The 11,876-nt window shown below is 36.1% G+C and overlaps 1 protein-coding gene across 1 annotated transcript in view; it reads right to left on the reverse strand.

Moving 5' to 3' along the window:
* Nucleotides 1–2,188: 2,188 nt before the first annotated feature.
* The window catches only part of GAS2 (growth arrest specific 2), a gene marked incomplete at its 5' end in the record, with an annotated part of 85,903 nt that continues 76,215 nt past the window's right edge, over nucleotides 2,189–11,876 (reverse strand). Inside the window, one exon of the mRNA XM_017513813.2 lies at nucleotides 2,189–3,390. Coding sequence (XP_017369302.2) covers nucleotides 3,172–3,390 — 219 coding nt within the window. The remainder of the gene's footprint in view (nucleotides 3,391–11,876) is intronic.

The raw sequence follows: 11,876 nt of genomic DNA on the forward strand, positions 1-11,876 counted from the left end.
GAAGATACTGTACACATTAGAGATGTAGTTGGTTGGTTTCCTTCTTCATATGTCTGGAAAAACTCATTTCATGCTCTGTTCTGAGAGATAGTCAATGCTCTTCAGAAACCCTAATGAAAAAGAGCTGAACTTGACCCAGAGAGAGGATCTGAGAAAAAAATTTAATTACAAACAAGTTTAAATTTAATTTACTCACCCAGTGTTTTTAAATGTTCCTTTGGTAACATCTTTAAGAAAGTCAACCATCTAGTTGATACTGTCTTTTCAGTGACAAAGTGTCAAGTACCTTATGAGGTGGGCATTGTGTCTGGATCATTTCTGTAATGAAGTTCCTCTTTCCTTTGAGCTACATTGGTGATTTGTGATCCAGAGTTTTCTATTCATCCTCCCTGTTTCTATTCTTTCGGCTAGTACAGAACAATCTGTAGACAAGACAGCTAACAGTTCTTCCAAGTAATTTAACAGTAAAAAATGAACACCTCCCAGGGTTCCTGAAATCTTTCTTTATATGTCTCTGATTCAAGCACTTTGACCAACCATCCTGTAGGTACTATTCTGTTCTCACCCACATCAGAAGATGCTGAATATGATAGCAGAGAGTCAATTTCAGAATTGGCCTTGTCTGCTCAATATGTTGATAATATTTCTCACTGTGGCCTTTTTACTTGGACTTCTGGTTTGAGATGTTTCCACTCTTTGCAACCAGATTATTACTTAACACTTTTAAATCCGTTATTCATTGGGTACAGGACCCATCTCTGCATTGTTCTTCCTTGGATCTTACATCTAGCTGAGAATAAGATGACATTAACTTACTTTGCTCTATGTCCTGGCCAGTCTTCAACAAGAAGTTGAGGAGTAAGAGGCTGAATATAGTCTAATTTTTTTCACATCACTGTTTCGTGCTGTTTGACTAGCAACTAGACTCAAGTGCCAGTTGTGACCATGTTTTCAGTGACACTTAAAAGACCATCTTAGATGTGGTATGGGTGTGATAATCCTTCCCTCCCTTCCAAATATGTTCATGTCCTAATCCCTGGAACCTGTGAATATGTTGTTACATGACAAAGTGGATTTTTTAGATGTGATAAAGTTAATGAACTTAAAATAGATTATCCAGGTAGATCCAATCTAATCATATAATCCTTAAAAGAAGAAAAATTTTCTAACCTATGAGAGAAAGATGTGAAGAAAGAAGATGGGTCATAGAGATGCTACATTGCCAATTTTGAAGATGGAGGAAGGAAATAATGGAGCCTAGGAATGCAGGTGGCCTCTAGAAGATGGAAAAAGAAGGGAAATGGATGCTCCCCTAGACTCTTTTTTATAGTGAAACCATGATGAACATCTAACTGCAGAAATATAAGATAATAAATATGCTTATTCAGCTACCAAGTTGGTGGCAATTTAATGCAGCAATAGATAACTACTAATGCAATAATGAGGTTAATATTACTTTTGTTAAGCTACACTTATTCTTTAAATTAATGAAGTTATTTTTAAATTTTGTTTAGAGATAGCCAATGGAATAATTATAAGGATACAAATATGCTTATGGAACAAATTTAGGCACAGGAGAAAATTTTGATGGAAATATTGTCATTAACTATACAAAGAAATACAGTGTCAATATTAGGTAATTTAAAGATCTTAATCTTTATCACTCCATGTTATATTTTAAAATAGATTAGAATTATTCACTATACCAAGGTGACTTTATCTCCTACAACACTTCAGTGTCGTTTTTAATTCATTTTTATAGTTTCACTGACTTTATTTCCCCCAAATGATTATCATCACTTTCAGCCCTACAAAATTGTGCTATGTGTGTTGTTTACAAACTTCTCAGTTAACAGGTTGTGTGTGTTTTGACAAATTTGTCATGTGACAAACATTCTCCGTTCCTGACTTTTTGGAGCAAGAAAGGTAGATTTCTTTGTCGATGTTGAAAAATGAATAAATGAAAATTTAATTTCCTATCCTTTTTATACTCGGAGTAGCACTTACGTTACTAGCTATAATAAAACCTGAACTCTCTGCTAAGGAAAACTATCACCCCACAATCATTCATCTCCCAAAATGAAGAAGTGCAAGGGAGCCCTAATTTGATTCTTCTTATAACTCTTGGGGAAAGTTGCCATTTGAAAATTAACTTGATTTCAGAATGAGGCATTGATTTAGAGACAGATAACATTTTTAAAATTTATCCTTTTAATTATTGAATCAGTAAGGACTATATTTTGCTGTTTATTGGTATAAAACAGCCTTGTCCCAGGTATACAAGGGTATACGTAAGTCTGTAACATCATTAGCTACAGTGAATTTACTAGACAGCATAGCAAAATAGGATTAACTAAAGATATATTTTTAATAAGAAAATGCTTTGAAATAACATGAAATCAATGAAGAGTTGACTGTACAATTTACTCAAAATATCAACGTATGTCAGCTCATGTGTGAATTATACTAGGTCATTCTAAACACAGCCATGTGCTCAGGAATGTGTGAAATAACTCATAAGCTATTCTCTAAGGGGGTGTACTGACAACTTCCAAAAGTACCCCAGATATTTGGTCATAGATAAGAGATATACTTTAAGGCAACCTTCCAAGTAAATGTAAACTTTTCTAAGTGGCCTTTCCAGTAATGTATTACTACTGTGAATACTCTGTACTTATTTGTAGTACTGTTGGATATTTTTTTGGTAGCACATTATCACACTAATCATCATTTTGTTAAAAAAAAAAAAAACAGCGTAAAAATCCTGCAATTATAAAAATGTCTGGGGTGCTTTTACTCATGGACATAAAGCAGGCACTTTCTGTTGACGTATCTGCAAATCCTAAATGTTTTCTCCTTATAGTGTTTATCTTTAGCTAGAATTGTTTCTAATATTGTTTGTGTTCTAAATACTGTTCACATATTGAGAAATAATTTGCCTAAAATTTGTCTAATTTAAATCTGAGTTTAGAATTTCTTTTCATAGGTCATATTCTACAGAAGCATTAAAAATAAATAGCGCTAATCTTTGAACATTTTTCAACATGATGACATTTTTCTGTCTGTTATACCTTTCTCCAAAACAGTTTTCAGAGCATATGAACTAAACTGACTATACTGGAGAAGCAGATACAGGCCATTATAGGGTCCCCTTGTCATGACCAACTTGTTTCATTTAATCTCCTTCTTAGCCTTATAATTGGCAGAGACCACCAAGTAGTTATCTGGATTCATGTCCTTTAGAGTTGGAGATTTGCTTTGGATAGGGGATGTTTTGCCATCCACACGGGAGATCTGCAGCATTCGGCAGGGGTCGTGTTTCAACAAATACCCTGCAAAAGTTTCCCAGCCTCCTCCCACACGGACCATGACATGTTTGTTGTGCAGCATCTGAAATGAAAAAACATTAAAAGTGTTAAATTTGCGAATTCTTACAGTATCCTGAATCAAACCCTGGTTCTAGTGAAATTAGTGTTTTGGTTCGTATTTCATGAACCATTGTTTTTCTACTTGGTGTACAATGTCTGAGTTAGCATACAGTCTATGAAAGAACTCCTGCTTTTTTCTATGGAAGTGGATTAAGGATAAACATCCTCAGAACCCAGCTTTGCTGTGCTATGGGAACCAGCACCTACATATAATTCTTTGGTTTAGTGTGCCTGGAGGTTTCTCTCTGACATCTAATGTTCTATTACAGTTCTTATCACTGCCTCTGGTTCCTGCCTACTGACTCTGCTTGGTGCTCCATTTTCCCCAGTGGGTTATTCTCCTCTGAGTCAGGATTTTAAAGACCATGGAAATGTCTGCTAGTGAATTATAATGCTAAGATTCAGACAAATATTCCATACAAAATAACATTGAAAATGCACTAAAAAAATTAATGGAGTTTTACCCAGTCATTGTCTGAGCCCTTGAAGGCAAGGTGTTTTTGAATAGGCAAACATCTATATTTTTCTTTATTATTTTTCTTCCTAATTTTTGTAAAATATGGCTTTTAAAACAAACAACTTACATCTAGGACCAGGAGCCATCTAGAGCTCCAACTTAACAAAGTTATTGATTTAAATGTGAAGAATGCATGAATCTTTCTGTCTAGCAAAAATATGTTATGGAGGTTTGGCATTGAAAGCCAAAGAATTTGTCATCAGCTTCTTTCAAATATCAGAAAATTTACTATTAAGAGGTAATGTTGCATAATCATCAAAGACCCTGCTGACTCCCTCTCCCCCTCTCCTGCCCACTATGTTACAGATACATATGGGCACCATAATGTTGAGAAAAGGATGTGATTATGAGAGAAGGTCTGGGAAGTCACATCATAGAGGCCACAGAATCTTTCAATTCTTCTTACTCTGTGTCAGCTTGAGATCTAGACTTTTTTTGACTCCCAGCCAGTGGGAGATGACTTGTGTTCTTACCACTTTCATGTAGGTTTTGATGAAGGTTTTGGACCCGCTTTCTATATGCCTGTACCTAAAATTTATACATGTGTATTTGGGGGTTTCACAGAATCTCATTTATGTGGTTGACATGAAGTGGTTTTCAAAATCAAATATTGTACCAACTAATAAAAATTTAATAAAAAATAGTAATTAAAACTAATAGATTTATAAGAATTAAGTGTATTTCTACTGGTTATTCTCATTTAGAATATTAGAATTTTATAAAGTGAAACCAGCAGAACTGTCCCATAGAACTGATGTTTTTGGTTTATTTTGAATAAACATAGGAATTGACTTACCCAGTCTTAAAATTTGAGAAAATTACAATTGTCTTATTTGAGTTCCCTTCTCAGGAAACCAACCAGCAGACTCCCATATTGTATGAAGGAGCTGAAACTCACTAGATCACCGCATCTAGACAATGAGACCTCCGATCCCTCCTCTGTTGTGATTGCCTAATGGACCATCTGCTTCCTGTTGACCAATTCCTCTTCCTTACCCCTCCGTAATTCCTGTTTTCATGGTTACATTTCTCCCCTGGTATATAAAACCTTAATTTTAGTCCATCAGGGAGATGGATTTGACACTGACAACCTAGCTGTCTGGCTGCAGCACCCGAATAAGGCCTTTTTCCCTGGCAATACTCATTGTCTCAGTGACTGGCCTTCTATGCAGTAAGCAGCAGGACCTAGATAGAACCTCTGGCATTTCAGTAACAAAAGGACCTTAGAACACATCTAGCTGGAAGTCTTCAAAGTTATTTTAGCATTGGAATGTACTCATTAAATAAAATCTCAATGAGAACTGCTGAAATAAAAGCAGATAAAAAGAGAGTTTAGCTTGTAACGACTTTGCCTTTCCTAGCCCTGCCAGTGGTACTGAAATTGGCTCAAGTGTCCCACAGAACTAATATTTACTTATATAAATAAATATAGAAATTGAAAATTTGAAACTTAAATTTGCAACTTAAATTTGCCTTATCTGAGTTTCTCCCTAGCAAACTGACCTTTGGTTAAGGAACAGATGGTACAAGATAATTAGATGCCAGACTCCTTACCCTCCCTAAAATTCCTATTTTCCTGTATGTAGCTACATTCCTTCTCCACTATAGAAACTCTAAATTTTAGTTGATTGCTAAAATGAATTTGAGACTGATTTGTTCTTCTTTGCTGCAGCACCCAAATGAAGCCTTCTTCCCTGGCAATACTCATTGTATTAGGGATTAGCTTTCTGTGTACCAAGCAAGAGGGCCTAACCCCTGGTGTTTTGGTCACAGTACCATGCTGTTTTACAGATGCAGACACTGAGACCCAGATCTTAGGACCTAAGTAAACCAAATAAAAGATCTGATTCTCAGTGTCCGATTCTGTAAAACAAGAACCTGACTGAAGTCAGGTTGGACTGGAGTCAGGTTGGACTAGAGCCAGGTTCTTAGCACCTGATTCCAGTTTAGTGCTTTTCTCATGACAGTTTTTACTAAAGAAATAAAATCAACTAGGGCTTTTATAATTTCATCCACATATTCATAGTCCTACATGTTTCTGCATGTGTCTCTACTGCCAGCTTCCAAAACTTAAAGTCACTGGGGCAAAAGCTGCAAAGGCCAATGTCAGAATAACACTTTGATTCTCCCACTGTTCTAGAGAGCAACTTTGCCTATTGTTGAAGTTCTGGCACTTCCTAGCTCTGCAACTTACATTTAAGAGTTGCCTCCAAATATCCTCAGTTTCAACACCCCTGGCAAAATGCCCAAGTTCAATTCAGTGCTTGTGAACAGGCCATTTCAACCAGAAAGAACCGCCAGTCAGAAAGGTTTTTAAACAATTCTGGGAAGCAGTGACAGAAACATTTTTCAGCCTGGGGTATACTGGCCATTTAGGCACAAATTCAGTTTGCTAATTTCTTAATGAATCCATAGTACTATGCAAAGTGGATACAGCATGAAACAGAGTCATACAGAATATGAATAACACAGGAATTAAATTTCTGCTCACTTCCTCTTCCACATCCTTTCTACTGCAGATATTAGTCTCAGTCCAATATTCTTACCACAGTCAATAAGGGAGAATTAGCGAGAAATACTTAAAATGTATTTAGGTTCACTTTCCTGCCTTGGTAAGTGGAGTCTAATGGACATAATTGTATTTTTGTGAATAACATCCATCTCCAAAGTCTAGCTTCATTATGTGAATGTTCCTTTAATAAGAGCTACAGTTGGAGGAAGCATACAGGTTTGTTGATTGATTTTGTGTGATTGTTGGGTGGAGGAATCTATTTGTTGTTTTCTCATTTTGAAACACGAATCTAGCAGTTTCATGAGATCATCTCATCCTTTTGAAACTTGCCCTAGTGTCCCATAGAACTAATGTTTATGATTTCTTTTGAATAAACATAGACATTGACCCTCCCAGTCTTAAAATCAGAGAAAGTCAGAATTGTTTTATCTGAGTTTTTCTCAGAAAACCAACCATGAGGCCTCCCAGATAGCGTCAAGGAACTGAAACTTACCAGATTATCACATCTAGACAATAAGGGCCAGACCCCTCACCCATCATGATTGCCTAAGGGACTACCTGCATCTTGTAACCAACTTCTCCTTACTCATTCCTAATTCCTATTTTCCCACACATAGTTATATTTCTTCTCTGCTCTATAAACCACTAATTTTAGTCAGTTGAGATGGATTTGGGACTGATCTCCCATTCTTGGCTGCAGCACCTGAAAAAGCCTTCTTTCCTGGTAACATTCATTGCCCAGTGGTTGATTTTTGATGTAGAGAGCAATAGGACAAAGACCAAACTGCTGATCCATTGGTAACAGTTTGCCTTTGATTGTGGTTCTGTAGGCAAAACCTGGAGAGGTGTTTTTCTCCAAGGTATGAGCTGACCTCCTTCCACTCCCAGACTTTTAAAGGAAATAATGAACAGACAATTTATACCTACATTTTTGAAACATGTTCCACAAAAATAGAGAATTGTTTTAGAAACGGATGCAACTTCCTGTAAAACATTTACAGGAGACATTGCTTTATATGCACACCTTAGGAAGGGATATTACTAACAGTAAAATCAGATATCATAGGTTTCTTTCTTTTGGAAGATTTCTATTAGGTATCAGCCTTAGTAGTCTGTTTGACTTTTCCAATTATTGCAAAAACAGTTTCTATTTTTCCTTATCTTCTCTATGGACCTAGTCACTGCTCTCTGGGTTGGGTCCTTATACATTTATCAGAACTGTAAAATGCTTCTCTCTTGCTTTGAAGGAGTTGTTTTTTCCTTTTTCTTTGCTTTTCTAAGCTACACTGGAAAAAAAAAAGAGAAAACATATATAAACACACTATTGCCTTTCACTGAATGCTTCCTTGATGTTGTATTTGACAAGCATCTAAGCATCCACGATTCATGTACTTACCCATAATACTTAAAACCAAAAGGACTTTCTACAATTTCAAAGAAGAATATTGATTTCATATCAAAGAGGAGTAATTGTGGAATCCATTACCTTTCCTCATGCCTCATTTTGGCTACTCTTGGGAGATGGAAGGGTTTTAGGTCAATATTATCAGGTTTCCACAGCAAACATTGCCACTCCTCTCCATGAAATTGGTGGTCCTATCTGAGAATATACTCTAGAAAACAGATTTTCAATTCTGAGTCATTCTTGCTGAATTCTCAGACCTGAACACTATAATTTGCTAAGAAAGCCAGTGGCTAAGCTGTTCAAAAGTTTCAAGCATGGATTAAGATGTTAGGGTTATATGAAAGATAAGTGTTGGCAAGAATGTGGAGAAAAGGAAACATTTACACACTATTGGTAGGAATGCAAATTAGTAGAGCCATTATGGAAAACAGCATAAAGGTTCCTCAAAATATTAAAAATAAAGGTACCATATGATCCAGCAATCCCACCACCAGGTATATATATATATATATATATATATATATATATATATACACAAAGAAATGAAATCAGTATATCAAAGAGATATCTGCACTCTGATGTTGACTGGAGCACTATTCACAATAGCCACTATAGGGAATCAACATATATCTCCATTAATGGATGAATGGATGGAGAAAATGTGGTATATATACACAATGGAATACTATTCAGCCATAATACAGAAGAAAATCCTTTTGATTACAACAGGAATGAACCCAGAGGACATTGTGTTAAGTGAAATAAGCCAGGCACAGAAAGACAAAAATACCACATGATTTTGTCAGAGGCATTTGAACAAGAGCAGCTCCATCTTGAATAGGGGCTAGGTAAAATGAGGCTGAGACCTACTGGGCTGCATTCCCAGATGGTTAAGGCATTCTGTCATAGAATGAGATATGTCACAGGATAATTCATAGGATAAGATATAGAATAAGGTCAGCACAAGATACAGCTCAGAAAGACCTTGCTGATAAAACAGGTTGCAGTAAAGAAGCCAGCCAAAACCCACCAAAACCAAGCTGATGACGAGAGTGACTTCTGGTGGTCCTCACTTCTACGCTCCCACCAGTGCCATGACAGTTTATAGATGCCATAGCAATGTCAGGAGTTTGCCCTGTATTGTCCAAAAGGGGGAGATGGATAATCCACCCCTTGTGTAGCATATCATAAAGAAATAACCAGAAAATGGGCAACCAGCAGGCCTAGGGGCTGCTTTGTCTATGGACTAGCCATTCTTTTATTTCTTTAGTTTCTTAACATACTTGCTTTCAGTTTACTCTATGGACTCATCCAAGAGCCCTCTATTGGAGCCTGGATCTGAACCCCTTTTCTGTAGCAATTTCACTCATATGTGGAATCTAAAATCGCTGATCTCATGAAAGTAGAGAAAAGAATGGTGGTTGCTAGATGCTGGAGTGGTTGGTGGATGAGGGTCATAGGAAGATGTTGGTCAAAGGACATATAATTACAGTAAGACAGGAGGAATAAGTTCAGGAGATTTATTGAACTGCATGTTGACTATAGTTAAGAATGATATATTGTATTCTTCCTTAATTCAAAAAGAAATGCAAAAAGAGTGGATGTTAAGAGTTCTTGCCATAAAAATGATAACTATGTAGGGTAATACATTTTTTTACTTTGCTCTATTTAGTGATTCTGCAATGTATATTACTTTAAAAGTTTATGTTGTAAATGATGAAAACATATAATTTTATTTGTCCATTTAAACAAATACATAAATAAATTGAAGAGGACCCATATATAAATTCTTTTTTTTAAAAGGTTTTAAAGATTTAAAGTTCATAAAAATTTATTGTCCTGATTATAGAGATTTAAATTCCATGCTTTTCTGGTATGTGACCAATCTCAAAAAAATGTTTAACACTCACCCCCATCTCCATAAACCAAATTCCTACTGTTTAACCTAAAAGCAAATCAACCTGCTATTATTATTCAAACTCTTCCCTCCCTTCCCCTAGAATGTCTATACTATGAGCTTTTCCAGCAGAGATGCTGAGCTGGTTTAGAAGGAAGATTATATACTTCATCCAATAACTCATTCCATCTCAGAGATTAGTGACAGACCAACTGCAATTAATTGATCCTTTTACTTTTTGTTTTGGTCAGCTCCTTTTCCCATTTTTATCTATTATTGTCAAACACACTCCTTGTACCCACCCTCAATCAGCCTACTGATGACTTCACCTTTATCAAGCATGCATCCTGTCTTGACATCTCTACTGGCTAATATACCTGAATCTTTATTTATCCTTTACTCCATCTTTCTTATCTCAGAAAGAAGTCCTGTCCAAGTTCAATTCCTCCCACTATGTTCTAACTCTCGTTAATTCCCACTCTTATTCTCATAACTTCTCCTCACATCTGACCTTCTTGATAGTTACATTCACACTTGGTGTCATCTCTTCTAACTTGCCAATCACTGTACAACTTGCAGTACGCTTTGCTTCTGCCCCCTACATCTTAACTGACTGCACAGGGAAAGGGAACCTAATGATATTGACCACTCCTTCCTTGAAACTCCCTACTCCTTAACTACCTATGACAAGTTTGTCTCCTGAATTGCCTACTACCTATCTCATTGTTCTTTCTCTGCCATTCCAAAATATTCTGTCCTTTGTCTACCACTTTTATGACTCTAACCAATCTCTTTTTTTAACCTCATGGTTTTCACTACCATCTACTTTTGTCTCACAAATTATAACTCTAGGCCTTGCCTCTTCCCTGATGTTCAAAACATCACCTTCACCTGGAAAACTGTCCATGGTCATCTCTTTCCCCAGACATGTGAATCCTTCCTTGCTGTGGGATGTTTAGTTTACACATGATTTCATTGTTACATGCATCCCACAATATTGCAATTGCTGATTTATCTGTATGTCCCTTTTCAGAATATGTGAGCTCTCTGAAGAGAGGGATGATGATGTATTCTTCATTTTTGGAATCTCATATATGCAAGCTCAGAACTGGATCAATACTGTTATCATATAATACTTCTTTTCATTTTATACTTCCATAGGTTGTACTCACTTTAATCTACAATGCCATTATCAGTATTACTCCTTTTATAGATAAAAATACTGATGCTCTCAGAAGTTAAGCAACTTAGGCAGGATCACACAACAAATCAGTAGCAGAACTGGGACAAGAATCCTTTATTCCATTATACCATACCTGCGTATTCTGCAAAGTGCTAGCTTTTGGTTTTCACCCATGCTTGGTTCCTTGCCTGTGATAATTCAGCACAGGCAAGATATCATTAATATCAGAAGTAGTAAGTAGTGTAAGCAGATTAACTGTGCTTATTTAAAATGATTCATAGGCTTATATCCTAATAAATCTAAATAAACATGAAATTTAACTTCAGAAGATTATTCTCAAGTAGCCCTAATTATTTCAGAAGTAAACATGTGTCAAGTGAGGTAACACGAAGGAACACATTCATATCTAGTTATCTGTTGGCATAAGTAAGTAGGAGCTTTGATTTTTGTTCAGTGTGTATCTCACTGCTTTTTTATTTTAATGCTTCACACAGTTGAACTTTGTGCTCTTCATTCCAAAAGATAGCCACTCCAGTAGCATCAATGCATATGCAAATTGGGTATGGTCATGCATCATGTAACAATGAGAATAATTCTGAGAAATGTGTGGTTAGGCGATTTAACCACTGTGTGAACATCATAAAGTGTACTTACACAAAACTAGATGGTACAATCTACTACACACCTAAGCTATATGGGAGAGCCTGTTGCTTCCAGGCTACAAACCTGTACAGCAAATTACTGTACTGAATATGTAGGCAATTACAACACATGGTATTTGTATATCTGAAGATCTCCAAATATAGAAAAACTACACTAAAAATCCAGTATTAAAATCTTATGTAACCATTCTTATTGACTGAAACATAGTTATGAAGTACATGACTACATTCAATGTCTAGTATTGAGTCCTATGTTGTTGTTTGTCATTTTT

Source organism: Cebus imitator, unplaced genomic scaffold (genome assembly GCF_001604975.1).
Source record: "Cebus imitator isolate Cc_AM_T3 unplaced genomic scaffold, Cebus_imitator-1.0 Scaffold503, whole genome shotgun sequence".
Taxonomy (NCBI): domain Eukaryota; kingdom Metazoa; phylum Chordata; class Mammalia; order Primates; family Cebidae; genus Cebus; species Cebus imitator.